This window comes from Equus quagga, chromosome 15 (assembly GCF_021613505.1).
Source record: "Equus quagga isolate Etosha38 chromosome 15, UCLA_HA_Equagga_1.0, whole genome shotgun sequence".
NCBI classification, from domain to species: Eukaryota; Metazoa; Chordata; class Mammalia; order Perissodactyla; family Equidae; genus Equus; species Equus quagga.
This window is the reverse complement of record NC_060281.1, coordinates 27341337-27361030: the sequence shown is the minus strand read 5'-3', so window position 1 is coordinate 27361030 and position 19694 is coordinate 27341337. Positions and strand designations below refer to the sequence as shown.

Sequence of the window (19694 nt, the reverse complement as noted above, 5' to 3'; positions counted from 1 at the left end):
TACCTAGTTCCTAATATGGTCACATTCTGAGGTTCCAGAAGGACTTGAATTTGGGGAGGACGCTGTTCAACCCAATATATTAGGTTGAACATATATATATATATTGAGTATGTACATATACCTGAGTTGAGTGTGTGTGTATATGTATATAACTCACTGGGTATATATAAATAACCCAGTACATTTTTCAAGATTTTATATTATCCCATAATTTGACAGTTTCTGGTTTTTTTGCTATTACAAAAAATGCACCTGGGATATTCATATATACATACATATACTATTCTTTCTGTAAGATAGATTCTCAGAAGCAGAATAGCTGGGTCAAAGGCCATAGGCATATTAAATTTTAGTAAGTACTACCAAATTGTCTTCATAAACTTAACTCCAATGTATACTTTCATTAACAGCACATATTGATCATCAAAACTGGATACTGTTGTTGTTTTGCCAGTTAAAAAACTAAAGAGTGATATCTCATTTTAAGTTGCATTTCTTTGATTATTAGCAGAGTTGGATGTCTTTTCATCTGTTTTGGAGGCCATTTATGTTTATTTTTCTGTGAATTACTTTTTCATATTCTTTGCCCATTTGAAATTTTTTATCTAAGAGGAGTTCATTATTATATATTAGATTGATTCTTTGCATCTTATAGGCAAATATTGGATTAATCTGTCCATTTTTTCTTTGTGGCGTCTTGCTTAGGAAGACTTTCTTGCTCCCACAATTATAAAAATCATCTCATATTTTCCTCTAGTTATTTTTTAAATTTTGTTTTATCCATTTATATGTTTAATTTATCTAGAATTAATTTCAGCATATAGTGAAAGGGATCAGACTTCATTTTCTTCCCAAATAGATGGCCACTTGTCTTAATATCATTTACCAAATCCGTCCTTTCTTCCCTGAGTTAACACTGACCTTTATCACAAATTAAATATTCTCATATGTATATACTGGATTTGTTGCCACATTCTTTATTCTGTTTTATTGAGCTTTCTGTCGGTTCCTTTATAAGTACATGCCGTCGAGTCTCGTTATGTGTTGTAGCTAAGTTCCACGAAGTCCCTGCAAACACTGAATTAGCGAATGCTGACCCATTGCTCCTGGGGGAATACCGAGTTAGGTTCCCAGGAGCTTCTGCCACATTTTCATCAACTGATCAATGCATGACCTTGTTTTATGTGTGTTTCTGTTTAAAGACACCTTATTTAATATATATTGTTGATTGATTAACGTTGAGCTCACAGTCAACAGCACGGTCACCCATGCCTGAACAAAGTTGATCTAACACACGTGTTTTCTCTGTAAGGCACGTCACAGCCTTCTTGCACTTAGGAACACTAGATAGGACTCTAACACTGTGCTTGGGGGCCTTTTTTTAAAGTTAATAAACTATTTTTAGCACAGTTCTAGGTTCACAGCAAAATTGAGCAGAAAGTACAAAGTTCCCATATATCCCCTGTCCCCACAAACGTACAGCCTTCCTTGGGGGCCAGTTTAAACAGCAAAATTACCAACAAAAAATGTAGCACTAATTAGACAGCAAAAAGGACACTGGTTTACAGTCTGAGAGGTGAAACAGAAAGGCAGACTTGCCTTGTTCCCCGTTAGCTGGCGTTTGCTGCTCTGCAGTCTGTGGGTGACTGCCAAAGCACCGCAAATACTGATTTGGGGGTTACAAGTAAATTTCAGGGAGTAGGCGAATTCGTAGCTAGGCATCTGTGAACAAGAGGATTGGCTGTACTGTCTTGATTATAGTGGCTTTATAAAATGCGACTATGTGTTTACACCTGGTAAGTCAGCCCCTCGTTATGTTTCTTTTTGAAGAATTTATTTTCTACAACTCATACAATTCAAGAATAGAAAGACAAATAACCCAATTAAAAATGGGCAAAAGCGGGGCTGGCCCGGTGGCGCAACGGTTAAGTGCGCACGTTCCGCTTTGGCGGCCCGGGGTTTGCCAGTTCGGATCCCTAGTGCAGACATGGCAGTGCTTGGCAAGCCATGCTGTGGTGGGCATCCCACATATAAAATACAGGAAGATGGGCACGGATGTTAGCTCAGGGCCAGTCTTCCTCAGTGAAAACAGGAGGATTGGCAGCAGTTAGCTCAGGGCTAATCTTCCTCAAAACAAAAAAAGGGCAAAAGATTTGAATAGACATTTTTCCAAAAAAAATATACAGATAACCAATATGCACATGAAAAGATGCTCAACATCATTAGCCATGAAGGAAATGCAAATCAGAAGGACAGTGAGAAGCCACTTCATATCCACGAGGATGGCTGTAATAAAAAAGATAGACAATAAGAAGCACTGGCAAGGATGTGGGGAAATTGCCACCTTCATCCATTGCTGATGGCAATGTAAAATAGTGCAGCTGCTTTGGGAAACAGTTTGGCACTTCCTGAAAAATTTTAAACAGAGTTACCAAATGACCTAGTGATTTCACTCCTAGGTATGTATACAAGAAAACTGAGAACATATGCCCACACAAAAGTTTACATGCAGATGGTTGTGGGAGCATTATTCATAATAGCCCCAAAGTGAAAACAACCCAAATGTCCAACAACTTATGAATGAGTAAACAAAATGTGGTATATCCACATAGTGGAATATTACTTGGCAAGAGAGGGGAATGAGGAACTGATAGTGGTATAATATGGATGAACCTTGAAAACTATGCTGTTAAAGAAGCCAGACACAAAAGACCATATGTTGTATGATTCCATTTATATGAAACATCAGAATAGGCAAATCCGTAGAGACTGAAAGATGAGTGATTGCATAGGGCTAGTGGGAACGGGGTTGAAATGGGAAGTGACTGCTAATGGTATGGAGTTTCTTTTTAGGGTGATGAAACGTTTTAAAATTAGATAATGGTAATGGTTACACAAGTCTGTGAATATACTAAAAAACACTGAATTGTATACTTAAATGGATGAATTTTATGGTATGTGAATTAAATAAACCTTTAAAAAAATGTATTATCTACACAGAGAAAGCAAAATAATGCCCTTTCTCTCCGGTCCTGCCCTCCTCGTGCCCAGCGTGGAGAGAGGCCCACGCCCTCCCGTGACCCATAAGCAGTCAGAGGTGAGGATCCTCAGGTCTGCCATCTGCCAAGTGTCCATCACATAAGCCTCTTAATATGTCCTCTAATTGTATCCGTGCCTGAGGGGAATGTCCTCCATAGATTTTAAGCAGTGACCGTACTTCATAATTCATTTGTATTACCCAGGATGCCTTCTGGCTCTTAAATATTTCCAGAGTTAATTTGGGCAGTGGGTGGGTTATTGCCTGTTGCTGTTCTCACACGTTTACTGTTCTAGTTGAACTTTAGTATGCAGTTGTCACAGCCCCACACCCCTCCCGCCATCATCAGTAAGCAGCTCTGATGGGATTCTATCCATGTTGTATTAAATTTATGTATGTGTTTTTGGGTAGACTTGACACCTTTATGATATTTGGTCTTCCCATCCAGGATCATGGTATGATATGTTTTATTTATTCAGGTCTTATTTTATATCCTTCAGTAAAATTTTAAAGTTTTACCTTTCTTGTTAAATTTATTGCTAGTTATGAATAAGGTCATTTTACATTTCAGTTTTTAAATGGTTATGGCTAGTAAAGTAAGAACACTATTGATGTTTATATGTCTAGATATCTTTATCTTGTATTCTGCCACTGTATTAAATTCTCTTTTTAGTACTCTATTCTTGCTTTCTTTTTCTTTCTTGATTTCCCTTCACTGGATATTTTTCCTCCACCTGTTTTTCAAGGCGTCTCTATCTGGAAATCCCAAGAATATCTAAAGTCTTTATAAAGCTCAGAATAAAACTTAAATACGTTACTGTTAAAATAATTTCTCCTTTCTCTCAGGTTCAGAACGCTTGCTGCCAGCCCATGAAGCACCTTTGTATAAATAAGGTGCCTCTTTCTCCTGACACTTTACTCTTATCTCCTGGGAAGATTGTCCTAACTAACTGGTTCAATTGGAATATGACACCTCACTGCACAGAGATATCATAATAAACTCGGGTCTCCGATGGCTCCTGTGTTGGTGCTCCCTTAGAGGAGGGGCTCTTGGGCGGTCTCAGCCTGCACCAACGTTCTGGAAGTGTTGCTGAGCTCTGTGGATTTTGTCACCACTGCCTCTGAAATCACTGCTTTCTTCCCAAGCCCACCACCTCAGTTTAGACTCTCATTATGTTTCATCTCTCATCGCAGGACACCTCCCTGCCAAAAAACAAAAACAAAGTACTCCCGGCTCTTCCTCTTCCCGGCCTCTCTCTTCTTGGACACCCTGGTCACCACCCAGAGTAACCGTCCTCAAGCACCAGGAAACCCCTGCTCAGAGGCCTTTGACCGTTCCTTGTTTAGCTCCCAGTAGAATCACAAGTGCTTCAAGCCCTCCAAGCCCTCGTCGCCGTCTTCCTCGGCAGCCACTATTCTATGCCACCCCCCCCACCACTTGTCTCTTCCCACCGCGCTCTGGTGCCCTGGTCCTTCCTGCTGCTTCTCACTCTGTTTGCTCATCTGTGAAATGAGAATAGCAGTGCCTCCTCAATAATTACCTGGTGACAAGGGAACGATACAGCTTGCAGAGATGACTAGCACACAGCCTGGCGCTGAGCACGTTAGTCTCCTTCTGCCTTCCTTCCCCCTTCCTCAAGAGTACTTTGGAAACTGAAATGCTATGTAACTGTAACGTGTTGTTATGATTCATTATGCCCCATTGTATGTCCCTCACCCAGAGTGCTTGTATTTTGGCAAGAATTCATCATATTTGACCTTTAATAAGAAACATTTGGAAATATTCCAGAAGAAGAAAAAAATGTAACTTCGCAGCCTCAGTGTGCCACTGAAACAGGTGCCCCTGGGGGGTTTTAGCTGCCCCTGGAGGCTCATGGTGAGCATTGTGGAAGGAGTGCCCCGCTCTCAGGGTAGGGGTGCAGCCGGAGTCCTCTGGGGGAAAGTCTGTCCGCGGGCCCAGACAGGTGAGAAGGGCAGGTGGCAGCTGCCTCAAGGAAACACGGGTTCTATGTGCACAAGATAGAGGGTGTTTGGAGGGTGCCCAGGAGCCGTGCTGAGAACAAACACAGCTGTCCCCTGATGAGGCTTTCTTATGCTGCACTACTGCTGCCTTAAAAAACAAGGAGAAGGTGCTTCCTGCCCACCACAGAGAGTGTGTTGTGGTTAAGAGTCAGTTTCCAAGTGTGTTTACTGGTTAAAGAATTGACTTCAGTGCAGCCACATTCGGTTGTCTGTTGTCTTTTGTTCTAGACTAACTCTCCCGATTTGGTTTCCATTGGGTTTTAATCAGAAGCCATCTGGGGAAGCATTTTGGATTCAAATTAGAGTTTATCACAAACACATAGAGAACACAGATGAACCCAGAATGGAGCAGAGAGCAAACAAGAAATAATGCAATAATGTCTTAAACAGGATAGTGTTAGAGAAACTGAGAAAGGCTGTGTAGAAACAGCTCACCCCTCAGAGAAGGACCACCCAGGGAAAGGTTGTACTAAAGGTTGATAGTATGTAAAGGTTGTACTAAAATTGGAAGGACACAGAGAGGATTAGCATCCAGCTGGGTGGGACGTTCCATTTCTGACCAACCTGCAGTCCTTGGGGGTGGAAACTGTGGTTAGTAGCCCCTGCGTCTTTGTGAGCTGGGACAGAGTGCTGTCTAATGAGCAGGTGCAATTCCCTTTATTCCAAAGATGGGCCCCTGAAAAGTCCCGTCTCTCCTCTCCAACCCTTCTCTCTGCACCCTTTCCTCACTTCCTCCCCAGAGTTAGCCTGGCCTCCTCCTGTACTTGTGAACTAGGGTGTAGGCACACACCCAGGTGTTGGAGAAGACCCACAGTGGCCCGTCACTGATGGCGAGACCTCCCTTTTTGCCTGCCCCTCCCCACTGTGCTGTAGCCATTCTGCCATTTGAGACGTGGGGTCCCAGGTTAGAAAACAGTGGAAGAACTACATCTCCACGCCCACGTCGCTGAATATCTTCTCCAATGTTCAATTTGATTTGTTGATTTGACTTAGGAGATACATGTACATGTTAAAAAATATTTTCCATAAAGTACAGAGAGAGAAAAGGACCTCTCCTCCTACCCCTGTCCCCTAGGGCCTCTGCTCCCTCCTCAGAGCTTGCTTATTTCATGTGTACCTTTTCGGAGGGCGCCAGTGCTTGTCGTTGTTTGCTTTTAAAAGGTCCTATACTGTCTTTCCTTTCCCTTTCATGCTGGGGCTCCGGGCTTTACCCGCCGTGCTCCTCCTGCACCTGTTCTCTCCGTATCCCTTCCTCTCGCAGACTTTGACCTCTGGGGAACAAACGACTGTGAGCAGAACGAGTCGGACCCCATCCCTGCCAACTGCACTGGCTGTGCCCAGAAATTACCCCTCAAGGTCATGCTCCTGGAAGATACCCCGAAGAAGTTTGAGAGACTCCATCCTCTGGTGATTAAGGTAAGCAAGGAGCCTGATTCCTCACTGAGGGATTACTTGTGTAATGGCTGGAAAACATCGAGCTCTGACGTTTCTGCTAAGTAACTGTGTTTTGCTTTGCTTTTGTTTTCTGCCTTATGAAGACGGAACAACCCCTGTTGTCTGAGGAGCTTCAGCATTTTCTGTGCCAGTATCCTGAGGCGACAGAAGGCTTCACCGAAGGCTTTTTCGCCAAGTGGTGGCGCTGCTTTCCTGAGCGATGGTTCCCATTTCCTTACCCGTGGTGAGTGTGAAAAGGGGTGTTTAGCCTGTGTGTAGAAAGTGGGCCGACCAAATGTCAAAACAGTAGGAGCACTGCTGAGACCCTACCGTGAGCCTGGCACCATGCGAGCACTTTTCGGTACACGCTTCCAGTCAGATGATTCTCAGGAGCTCACTGTTGAAAACCAGTGAGGAGAGAAAGGGGGTGAGTGGGAGAGGTGTGTCAAAAGGAACGCCACCAGGAGCGGACACCAACATTACCTAAGAAAATCATAATCTATTTCTAAGTGTGGGTTTGTATTTGTGTTTATGCAGAATGAGTCGTTAGCACTGAGGGCTAAAGAGAGCATGAAGAATAGAAAGGAAACTTCATTTCTCTTGATCCCTTGGTGCTTAGTGTCTGTTGTTCGTTGCTGATGCTTGTAATAGCTCTGGGAGGTAGGAATTATCATTGTCATTTTTCAGATCAGAAAAGTGGGAATCAGAGAGATTAAGTACCTTGCTTCAGGTCACCCAGGCAGGACTGGAACCCAGGTCTGTCTCCCTGTCCTTCCTTTATATTATAGAAGACTTGGTCCATTTCTTGAGGTGAAGGCTGCTCTCTAGAAAGAAAAGGAAAGCCAGTTTCCATCTAGAACCATTCCAAAAGAGAAAGTTGGTTTTGATGGATAATTTCTTGATGCTTCCACCTTTCTTTAAATTTGCCGTTCACTTGCATGGTTGAATACTCAGTTTAACGAGCTGGTCAGGCTTCGTACCGCATGCTGCTCCACCTCAGAGGAAAGTTCACGGTTTTTGCCCCCCCTCCTCCTCCCTTCTTCCCGTCTCCTGCCTGGCCTGCTATTATTTCAGCCTCTTTTCCAAGATAGAATGAATGGATTGTTTCTTTCCTTCTTCTGTGTTGTTTTAGCTGGATTTTATAAACATCCCACCCACGTGTACAAATCATGGCTGTAGAGTGTGTGTGTGTGCGTACATGATACAGTTAACTGATTTGTCGTGAGTGTTCTTTATGGACCGCAGACTTAAGGCATTGTCCTGATATTCTCCCTCTCCACCCCGCCCACAGTTTTCCCACCCTGCTCAGCTCTCCGGTAGTGGTGAAGGGCGGCTGGCTTGCCCAGTTTAATTACTTTTTTCTCTTTCGTATTTTTACAGGAGAAGACCTCTGAACAGATCCCACATTTTACGTGAGCTTTTTCCTGTTTTCTCCTCCCTGCCATTTCCAAAAGATGCCTCCTTGAAAAAGTGCTTTCTTCTTCAACCAGAACCTAGCATGGGGAGTAAGGTAGGGAATTTTGAGAGGACTTGGGTCTCGAATTTTGAGACCTCATTTGGGTCCTGGGCTGATGTCGTATCAAGGCCTTACCTGCATGTCAACTTAGAGGGTGAATTGGGGGAACACTCATGTAATCTAAAATCTCCCCTCCTGTAGCCAGCCGGGAGACCTGCAGTGGCCTGCCCTTCTATGAAGGCATGCTTCCAGAAAGTCTAGTTACCTGCAGATCTGTTTCCTGCTGATAACACCTGGGGGCAAGCTACTTTTCTACATTAAAGGAAGTAGAATCCTGAAATTTGAAGGGAGGTGAGCCTGCAGTTCACCTGACTTTCCTCCCTCAAAGTAGAAAGCATGCAGTTTAAATGAATAGTATGTAAAGGAGTAGTCTGGTTCACTCATTTTGTAGATAAGGAACCTGAGCCCCAGAGAGGTTAAATGATTTGCCCACAGGCACAGCAGGTTAATAGGGCTCTCTCCACACCCTCCTCCCAGATTGGCTTTCCCCAGAAATAAACAAATGAGAGACTTCAGGTAGAGAACTGGAAATGCAAAAAGCTTGGCAGCCTGGAGAGGATTTGGGACAAAAAGGTTGATATGCATGTGCCAAAGGCAGGCAGCTCAGTTTGGACGGAAACCCTTCTACCACCGACTTCTGACCTCGGTCCATAGCCACGTCCCCAGAGCCTGCGTTTACTTCTGTTTATGTCTGTTTACTTTTCTCTGAATTGCTCTTTTGTTGAGCCTCATTCCTGAGGAAGGTTTTTGAGCCTGGATTGGTTTGGAGGAATTAAAAGGATGAATTTTCCTTTGTAAAAAAATTAAATTTCCCAAACAGTGATCCCTACCAACTCTGGGCTTTGTCTTCAACCTCCTGATACTATTGTTTGGCTCCAAATTTGCTGAATTGTGTTAAAGGAATTTCAAAGCCTATAAAAACAATAATTTTGTCTAGGAGTAAGAACTTCTGTCTGCCAGCAGTAGGGTGGAGGTGCTGGGCTCTTGCCTCACATTTTAAACACGTTTATCCTGCTGTCGCTGGCTAAAACTCGGGGCCCTCATATGATTTCATCTTCATAATTGTGATATAATTCTGGGTGAAGGCCATTATCTTTATTTTGGTTTTTGCACTTGAATCTGAAGTTAATTTCACCAGCCTGTTTAGCAGCGACACCAAGGAGCACAGCCAAAGGGTAAACACAAAGTTACTCAGACACCGATCAAAGTCATCTTGTGGTTCTCGAGGATGTTTTGGAAAGGGGAGTGGTGCAAATAGGCAAAAATCCTGAGAGTCTGGTTTCTTGGAGCATCTGTTCCCCACCCTGGCCCAAGCTCTCCTTTCCTCACAGCCTTGTTACTCCACCCTGTTGTCCACATCCCTAGGCCCTAGACCCTGGTACAGTCACAAATCTCCGGGCCCAGAATCCAAGAGGCAGCCTTGGGATAGAAGATAAGAAGTGGGGATCTGATTGTTAAGAGGCCCTGGGGGAAGAGGTGAGGGGCTCCAGGCCCACTTCACCCCCTCCACAATATTGCCAGCTGTAGCTGGCCCGCTCCATCCTGTTGTCTGTTTCTTCCCATCCTGGGTGTAGAGGAACATGGTCCTGCCCCCTTTCAGACCTATATGAAAGAGAGAGACGTTGTTTTTGGTATTCTGGGTTTCTTTTCAAGACTGCAGGTGTCAGTGCCAATGTTAGTACCAGTCCATTGCATGCCAGCTTAAGACACCAGTCCTCCTCCTGTCACTACAGCAGCAGTTGAAATGGCTCTGGTGTTGCTATGGAAACAGAGTCATGGCCAAGGCCTATGGGAACAACAGAGAGACCACGGTTTGGGACAGGAGACAATGGGGCCAAAACCCAAGGCTCTGGAGGCCCTGAGTAGTGAAGAGAAAACCAGGACGTGGCCCAGGGTATCAGACTTCTGACCCCTGCTTTATATGGGCATATAAAGCATTTCTCTCAAGGGCAGGGGCTGGGAGAAGAGAGGAGGGGAGGCCCTAGGGCCTTCTCTTACCATGTAGGTGGGAAGAGAAACCTGAGCAAGACCAGCTTCTCCCTTTATCCCACCCCAACCCCAGGGTTTACAGCTCTGCCTGGCACAAAGGATGTTGCACTTAATGCCTGGTGGTGGCAGTAGTATGCCCTCTGAAGTGCATTAGTTACCCGTGCGGGTGCATATCCTGGTTGTCTCTAGTTTTCAAAATCAGAGGCCACTCTTACTGTCATTAGTTTAGTCAGTAGCATGACATATCTGCTTACCTGGGTCCTGCCATAAAGTGTAAACTTGAACTTGCTGCTGTTCAATTCTTATCAAAATCCTGATAGTAAGAAATCATATTCCATAGAACATTTCCCAAAGCATATGCAAGCCATCTATTTCTCTAAAATGTCTGGATCTAATCAGACCCTCAGAAGATTGCACACTTAGACCACCATGTGTTGGCCTCTGCTAGGCTTTTGTTAAGTTGCAGCTAGATATTTTGCCTTCGGCCTACTTTGAAGCTGTAGCTAGAAATAGTTGTGAATTATGACGCTCATGCCATATGTGTGATAGGGCTGTTGTTGAGGCTGTTGCCCACTAAATCACACAGTGTCTCTTTAGGGGGACCCATAGAAGAGATTTTACCCTGATCTCAGTACTGGGAGATGTCATGCTTGGGAGAGACTAGTTTGTTTTTTTCTTTTGGACATAATTGTGAATGGTGTTATTGGTCCCATTTTCCTCTTTGCTTAGGCTGCTGGGAAACTCAGAGCCATATGTGTATAGACTTTTGTGTACTCATCTCCCCCCTGAGTCTTACTTTGTTTTCTTTTCCTTCCTTTTCTTCTCACTTGCTTTCTCCTCCAGATGCATAGGATGCATGACCTGTTTACCATCGGCAGTGGCGAGGCCATGCTGCAGCTCATCCCTCCCTTCCAATGCCGAAGACACTGCCAGTCTGTGGCGATGCCACTAGAGCCAGGGGATATTGGTAAGTGGGGCCACTGAGGGGCAAGGTCAGCTACAGGATCTTTTTAGTTTTTAACTCAAAAAATATTCTAAGAATTAAATATTGCCTTCACAAAGTTTCAATTAAGGAGAGTCAAAAATAGCATTATTTTATTAGCAGAATCAATGTTCATGCTTAGATGGAACACTAATGAGAAAATGTGGCAGAGAGAAATGTCTTGTTGTATATACATTTAGAATACATCTGTCCATTGGTCTTAGAAATTTCAAGTTAGAAGGATTCTGGAAAATATTTAGCGCAATCCCTTATCTTCCAGATGAGGAGATTGAGACCCAGAGAGGAGAGGTGACCATCCCAAGGCCCCACCATCAGTTAGGCAGAGCATCCAGTCTTAAGCATCTCCTTTAACAGAGTCAAGTCAGGGGAGGTACAATTCTTGATTCGAGGAAACCCTTTCTGTGCCCATTTTGCCATTAAAACAGTGCAAGCAGTATGTAAGAGCACAAGCCACATAAGGAAATATAACCTTCCGTGTGGGTCCCACAGCAAAGTCACAGCCACACGGTCCTGACTCACCCTTGGCTCAGTGATTTCCCAACTGTGACTTGTTTTGTGCCTTATATTCTAAAAGTCCATTCCAGAGAAACAAGTTTGAATCAATTGCTGTCGCTAGCAATCAGTTTCATAGTAGAGTTTTCATGACAGAAGCAAATAAATCAGCAAGTGTCACCATCGTCCTCGTTTTTCCTGCCTCACGAAACGTAGGGGAGGCCTGGAGTCTCTGGCAGAGCCCAGATTGGTTTTCCAATTGATTTCTTTTAATTTTACCCATTTGGAAGACCTTAGTCCCTAGAAACCTCTCACCTCATCTGGATGTATCGTGCAGACTGTAAACTACGCCAAGCTTTAATCCAAGTTACATAACTTTTATTTCAGTTTAAAAATGGAAAAATAAAAGTCACGCTCAAAGGAAATATTAACTGATAATGGAGCACAGCTGGCCTGGCGTTTGGGGATTACTGCGAAAAAGAGGTTCTTGAGTAGATATTGTTCTGAACCTGTGTTCCTGTAGTAGCGTGAGCCTTCCATCAAGGCTGACTACTGCTCAAGTCTCTGTGGCATTTTGGGTCGGCACTGTGCAGTTGTGCTTGAAAAAGTTTCTGTTTATGTTCGACAAATGCCTGACAATTCAAACAACTGCAGAAACACCTTAGTTATCTAGATTCCAGGTTTACAGCTCCTACAAGCATCCAGAATGCCAATTAGAGAATTAGAGAAAAAGGAAAAAATGAGTGACCGTCAGTGATCAAGGAAGCTTTGAGCATCAGAAGCTGGTGGGGATAGTCCAGAATCACCTAAAATCCAGAGCGTGATACGTGCCATGCTGTGACTGTCCAGTTTGCTGACCAGAAGGAAAGGAGCCCTGTGGTTGGCAGTGTCCGTGGAAGGCCAGCCACATGACAGGAATGTGGGGAAGGGCTGGGAGAATGGATGGAAGAGGAGGAGGGCAGGTCAGGGAGAAGAACCGGGGTGGGGAGGACGGTGAGTGCCTAGAGCAGAGGCAGAAATAGGAGCAACGGCTGCAGCCACCACAGTTAAAGTGAGGACAGGAAAGCAGACCCTGACAGTGGAGGAGAATAATGCAGTGGTCGTAGGACAAACAGCAGCTCCAGCACCTCAGGGACCCTTAAGAATGGCCCTGTGACAAGTAAGTTCTATGGTTTTTGACAAAATAAGCATTGTCCTATGAAGGTTGAGGGAAAGAGGACAGGGTTACAGATCACCAGAAATCCAGTGATGGGAGGTGTTTTCAAAAATGATGTCGGGGTCAGGCATCAGAGGCTGACGCTGGTGAGCCCACACACCTGCTCACAGTGACCTTTCCTGAGTTGCCAGGTAGAGGTTAAATTGAATTCAGTGCTCTCAGTTTAAAGATGGGTAGGGTACATCATACTCTAGAACATTTTCCATCAGGAGATTATTGAAGTGTTAGAGTTTTTAAGTTTACCTTCCTGCTCACTCATATCATATAGGCCAATGTTCCCTAAACAATGCTTCATGACCCCAGGGGTGGGAACAGGAGCCCCTTGGAAAGGGCCCTTGGCAGATAGGGCTCCTTGGGTCACTTGACTTTGGGAAATGCTTGTCTTGTCGACACATAGTGCACATTCGTGTACAAAGGCTCCAAAAAGCCTTGGAGGAACCTCATGTTTCTCTAACTTACTTGACCATGGAACCCATTTTCCTTGAAATGTCTTATGGGATGATACCGTTTGCAGAATACAGTTAGGAAATGCTGGTTTCAGTTAATCTGGATGTTCTGTGATGAGACCATGTTATAGATAACCTCAGGAGAATTAGATAGGCAGTCCTGCTCCCCTCAGAACTCATTCTGTCTTCTTGCTGATAAAGATGAGATAGCTCTGAGAATTGATGCCCAACGCCAGCCTCATCCAGAACAGCCTGCCTTGGTAAACCTGCTGAATTGTGATTCACTTACCCAGATGAGGGGTGGAGATGAAGTGCCCCGGTTCAGAGTGGCTCCCGTTGGATGTCAGGTTACAGAGAGGAGTGATAATAACTGCGAGTATTTATGCCAGGAGAGCTAAAAGAGCCTCAGAGCAAGATTTGCCTCTGACTCTGTGGGTGTGCCCTGAGTACAGCTCCGCCCGACATCCCTTGCTCGTGCCCAAAAGTATGCCCAGTACCTGACATTCATGTGCTTTCCTGTTGCTGTTTCCCTTCAAGGCTATGCCGGTGCCACCCACTGGAAGGTCTACATTGTGGCCAGAGGGGCCCAGCCTTTGGTCATCTGCGATGGAACCACTCTGTCAGAACTATAGGAAACAGAACTATATAGAGGAACAGCTTTGAGAGCTGAAGACTACTTGAAAGGGGGGAAATAAAAACAAAAACGATGAAACCACTTTCCAGGGGTTGGTTACTTAGTCACCTGCCCTGTGCATGTGTGTGAGCCAGAGGCAGTGGCCAGAGCCCAGCCCTCCCGACTCTTCGAGCCCAACTGCGTGGCCAGGGCTTGGCCAATACCCATCTGTCAGACACCAAGCTCTTCCAGGCCTTTTGGCGCCTCAGCCTTGAGGCTGCCCTTCAGGCAGGGAGCAAGGTTGGTGCCTGCCCTCACTTGCATGACATGATCCCCTCTGCTGGCCCCTTTGCCACGGAGAGGGCAGTCATCAGGTCCTGACTTCAGAGCCATCCTTTACGAGGTCAGCCTGCTTGTCCTGTCTTCCTGGCCACACTATGCTATAATTTTTGGAAAGTAATGGCTGATTAAAGAAGTCTTTGCAGTTTCCCAAGCAGGACAGAATCTAGAACCCGTAAAAAGAGATCAAATAACCTCAAATTGCACTCAAGAAGTGCACTTCTTTCCCAGAGTCCAGGCTTTTGGAGTCTCAGCGATGCCAGACTGGAGTCTGATTAGAACTGAAATCGTGATTCCAGAGGTCACTCTGCTCCATTTGATCAGATTCTTATGCCTCCCTGACTCCCTTTCCCTTCTTCCTGGCCTGTCTGGATGGTTTCTCAGAAGTCGGGCTCCTGCCCGCTCCCTTGGCTGGGCCAGAGCCCTTTCCTGCTGAGGCAGCACTGCTCCTGTCAACTGTGTTGCTTTTCCCAAGTGTCCTCAGAGGGGATGAGTTAGAGTGCTGGCTGGGCAGAGGGTGCCTCCCTGGGTTTGATCTTTAGGCTCCGACTTTGTGCAGGAAAGATGTTTTACAGATGTGTCAAGCTGATGTTGTAATGTGGTTGTGGAAGGAGTTCCAGCCCTGAAGTGTTTGCCAGCTGGGTGTGCGGCTATGTGATCCTCTGTCTTAGAATGAGTTCTCTCTTTGTACCGGAAAACAAGGTGAGGTATTTTTATTGTTTGTAATAATATAAAACTATGTTGTTTTGATTGGATGATTCAGTATGTTCATTGTTTTCCCCAAGTGCTTCTAGTATGTATTAATCAAAAGGTGTAAATATGGACACTCTTTTCTTGTTCCCTTTTTTTTCTTTATTACTCTTTTATCGACATTGTTAAATATCTGGCCCCTGGTCATGCCATCGCCAAGATGAAGAAAAAACAAATGCCGCTGTGGTTCTGAACTGTGGAAATCAAATGGATACAGGAAGTGTCTGTGTCAGAGTTACGGCCCAGAGGCAGACGGTGGTGAGGGAGGGGTGCGACTCCTCGGGGGTCCTCTTCATCCCTGAGGCGCCCCTGCACCTTGTCCCAGGCCCCTTCTCTCCACATCGCGTGAGCAGCAGTGGGGTCCTCGGGCGCTTGAACTGCCTGTTTGTGGGCTCGTGAAAGCCGGGGCGGGTTCACAGAGCTCTGGGTAGAAACAGCCTCCTCCGCCAGCTCGAGTGAAGCTGAGATGAACTGTACCTGAGGGAATTTCTCCTTGAAAGAATCAGCGCCTTGTGTGGATGAATACAGAAAAAACAAAACTTTTTGTACATATAAAAGTCAGGCTTGCTAAGCAGTTAGGATTTAAGAGCTTTTAAATCAGAGGGATCATTTCAAGGCCAGCTTTGTGCAAGCTTTTAGAGCCCTTGCAGTGTCCTTATGGGCGCTGCACACATGGAAGGATTCTGTGTAAACAAGTTCTTGAGAGGCTTCTCGAAGTTTTCTCCAGTGAGGCCCTTTGGGTGAAGAAGAGAGAGAGTTCCTTAGAAGCAAAGTGACTGTTTTGCTGATTGAGATTTCTGTTTTGTTTTTGTGAATTACTTTGTGTTCTTTACCCATTTCGCTCCTGCCCTTCACACCTTAAATGTTCATAAATACCCATTTCACCTCACAGCCTTGCCGACTAAGAACCCCTTGCACGCAGTGGTGTTCTGAGGCATCCCCTAGGACGTCCTTTACGCCCCCGAGCTGTCTGCAGTTCAACAAAGAATGGTACGGCAGCAGACAAGCAGAGCCTGCTGTGCCATGCTGCTTATTTTATTTACAGTCTCTCCAGTTGACAACTGAGTGCAGATCTATGCCGAGGGGGAAATTCTCCACAGGGCTTTGTGCTCTTAGTTGTTGGTTACTTAGAAGTAATTTGCCTTCTTCTCAAGGTAATTCTGATGAGCAGAGTCTACCACTGCCCAGCCCCACAGGAATGGCTTGGGGCTGCCAGCCAGTCCCCTTCTAGGCACCCAAGGCTTTGTGTGCGGGTGCTGCTCCCTTACCTCTCGGCTCCTCCGTGGAAGCAGCAGAAGTCCCTCCGTATGACCCAGTGAGGAAAAGAGAGTCATCAAGATGAGGGAGCAGGGCTGGGGCGCATGCTGGGACCACCTAACCAACTCCCGACCTCCACCACCGCAATAAGAACAAAACCACAGGGCTCTAAGAAGGGAATTTGCTCGTAAATTTGCTAAGAGGTGACATGGCAGTGACTTCCACACGTGGGTTAGGTTCACTTTCTTGCAGGTTCCCAGAGCAGAGATGCCTTTCTCCAGAAATCGTCTCTCAGGGGAGAAAGGATGCTTTGCACCAGTTTGAAGCGTTTATGTCCAGATGTCCTGAGGTCTCCAGGAGTCAAGTGTTGAACAGACACCACCCCTGTTCTGGCTTGTAAAAAGAGGCAGAGCCTATCCTCTCCCACTCTCAATCTTTTTAGGGAGGGGAGGGAATAAAGTAACAGTGGCTTATGAAAACAAAATCTACCCATTTGATGAAATACAAAACAATTTATGAAATGGGCAGATTTGGGCTCGTTTTCTGAGAGAAAGGAAGAATGACATTTGTCCAGTCCATCCCAACTTAGAGTGCCTCAATATACATGATCTCCTTTAATCCTTCCTCAGTCCTGTAAAGGAGGTATTGGATCCTTACTTTAAAGTAAGGACACTAGGGCTCGCCACAGTTGACTGTGGCTGGGTTGCTAGTGGGTCCCACAGCGTGTGCTTTCCTGCTGCTGCACAGGCTGAGGCCTGAGAGTGAAAATGTGGAGTTAAGTGACTCGAGTCACCTCCATGGCGGAGCAGAACCGAGGGACAGAATGCTTCAGGTTTGCTTTCAAAACTGTCTTGGACAGAAGTGAAGGAGGGATCTAACCAGATGATTTTTATAAAAATCCTTTCACTTTTTCCCTCTGCATTTGAAAACTGTTTAAGAGTGAGTGTGGCTGGAATACAGCTGTGTCCAGCCATTTTCCTGTCACCACATGTTTCCAGCTGTGTGACCAAAAGAGGTACTTTGCCCAATTCCAGTTGTGGGTCCCCTTGGAGTTTACATCACTTGTTTTTCAGTTCTCAGTTTTCTGTTCCCTTCTTCCAAAATTCAGCCTAGACCTCTGAGTAGGAACAGTTATTTTAAAATAAAATCTCAAGTTTCTTAGCTGGAAGCGATGGCCTCAATCATTTTCATGTAGTCTAGAATGAGAGTTTGGTTATTAACCAGTGGCTTCCATGGTGAACATTCAGAACCTCAAAGCAGATGTTCGCTTCTTATCTTCTCCTTGCCCAGCAGGAGAAGGCCAAGTTGTAGGGAAAGACAGCGAAAGCGCATGTCTCGTTGCTTGGAGAGAGGCGATCTTGGCTACCTTTTACAGGGTTTTTTAGGCTTTTGAGCTCTCCTAGCGATGGAAGAGAAACTCTCCTGTGTTCACAAGGCCTATACTCATTGACTTTCAGTGGTGACCCAGCACCCTCAATTGAAATCGGTTGAAGGAAGGGAGTTCCAGAGATGTGCTTAAAATAGTACTTTAGGTTGATATTCTCTGTGTATTTGGACCTGCACACATTGTATACAGAGCCGATGCACGTCAGGGCCAGGAGGCTAGAAGGTGCAGGTGCTTGTAGCAAGATAAAGCTAACTTCTCACAGGGAGGTAGCCCTGTAGCCGATGAAAAGCGGGAGGCTCTGGGAATGTGCTGCATCACCATCAGCGTGCATACCCCTGGCCTCCTCACCCCCAGCCTCCCGATATCCAGCAGCTTCTTCCACAGAAGCATCTCAGAGGAGATGGACAGGTGTTCTCCCTCTCATGCGCCACATCTGAGTCCACCCCCCTGGACAAAGTATGACTTTAAGTGCTGGCCTTGGTGAGAAACTCTCCAGCCAGTTTGTCTGTTGTCCAGGTCCCTTAGTGTCTGGTTTCCCGGCCCTGCATAATTTAAGCATTAGAGCTAAATACATCAGTCATTTTTTCTCCCTAGAGACCATGACATGTCTAGAGCTTTTCAGAATAGTGGAGAGAAGAAACGTTATGTAACTCCAGGTGGAGGCCTGGAACTGTCCAGACGTGGTAGGGCTGGCCCAGAGACCATTCCTCCTGCGCTTAGTGTGTCTGTCAGTCAGCTGGCGTCCATCCAAGAGTGAGCCACAGCTGCAAACACCCGAGCAGAGGAGGGAAGCCAGTGTAGTTTTGAGCTTCAAACAGAAACTAGGGAGTCGGGACATCTGCTTTGTGCCAGGCTCAGTTTACCTCGTGACTCCTCACGACAGCTCTGTGGGGTAGGGGAAGTCATCTTGTGAAGCCACCTTCACTCACAGATCAGCAGCGTCCCAGCCTTCGGACTTCAGGCCCTCAGAGCACTTTCAGCCCTTTCAGGAACAAACTGTCACTTATCTATGAGAATTGGTGACAGGAGCAGACAGACACGTGGCATGCCCGGAGAATTTCCAGTCTCATCATGGGCAACCTGCTCTCCAAGCTCCTTTCCATAGTTTCACCCTCAGAAAAATGCCAGCTGTGGTCTCTTGCCCCTCCCTCCCTCCTGTGGAAAGGTCATTAATGCCTGGGTTGGGGGAGAAGATGGAGAGGCAGAGGTAAGCCAGGAACTCAGTGCTGGGCCTCTTCCCTGCTCCCGGGACAGCTGCAGGTCGTCTTCAGGGAACCAGGTGTGACGGGCCTGTGGCAACACCTGTCCCAACCACGCATGCTCCGAATGGGCTAAGCTGTTAAAATGTGTTCCGTGTCGAGTGTTGACGGTCACTTCATGTGCTGCAAACTTGTAAAAACTTCCACCATGTGAAGAATGTATGTAAATTAAAGTTTTATGTAATGAAAGTTTTTACTTTTTGCAATTAAAAGTGTGTATGTTGGTTGATAAGAACTTTTCTATGCTTGGTGTCATTCTTTAATTTCCAGTTTTCATACCTCAGGAGACTTCTAACCACATCCTACTCATGAGGTAGGCCTATGGGGCTCTTCTGTGTTCCTCATGGTCACCTGTCCCTGCCTGGGCTTGGTCATCTCGAACGTTCTTACCCAGCTTTGTGCTCGCTTGTGCTCAGGCTCTTTTATCTGCATTCCAGCCCTTTGCCCACAGTGGCTTCTGATCTCCTGTTCCCATGAATTCTCAAGTCTCAGGCCTCTTGTTAATACCCTCCCCAGTCCCTGTACTTTGTGCAGAGTTCAAACGAGACCCTGGACGCCTTTTTCCTTCTCACTGGCTGCACATGATCCAGATACCCTCTGTGTCGCCTCACCTGTGAATGTCCTCAGTTCTCACAGGAGGACAGCCAGGCCCCCTTGTTGGCTCACCCCAGCTGCCACCAGGGCCACTCTTGGCACTCAACTCAATGCAGATTTGATTTAAGTCATTTTTATGTGTTCATATTTTTTGTGTAATTTCTTTTTTATATACACAGTTTTATACAGTGTGTTCTCTCTTCTGTTCCATTGACCTATTTGTCACTTCTTTCACCAACACCACGCTGTCTTGTTTGCTGTAGCTTTATAGTCAGTCTTGAAGTCGAGTAGCGTCAGTCCTGTGACTTAGTTCTTCTTCAGCATTGAGTTGGCTGTTCCG

The 19694-nt window shown here is 45.7% G+C and overlaps 1 protein-coding gene across 3 annotated transcripts in view; it reads left to right on the top strand.

The window, feature by feature from the left end:
- The window catches only part of C15H6orf89 (chromosome 15 C6orf89 homolog), a 35704-nt gene extending 16709 nt beyond the window's left edge, over positions 1-18995 (top strand). For all 3 annotated transcript variants that reach the window (XM_046638925.1, XM_046638928.1, XM_046638929.1), the window contains 5 exons: positions 6321-6475; positions 6598-6737; positions 7874-8003; positions 10842-10965; positions 13693-18995. In XM_046638925.1, the coding sequence (XP_046494881.1) occupies positions 6321-6475; positions 6598-6737; positions 7874-8003; positions 10842-10965; positions 13693-13787 (644 nt within the window). In that variant the 3' untranslated portion in view covers positions 13788-18995. The remainder of the gene's footprint in view (positions 1-6320; positions 6476-6597; positions 6738-7873; positions 8004-10841; positions 10966-13692) is intronic.
- Positions 18996-19694: the final 699 nt, after the last annotated feature.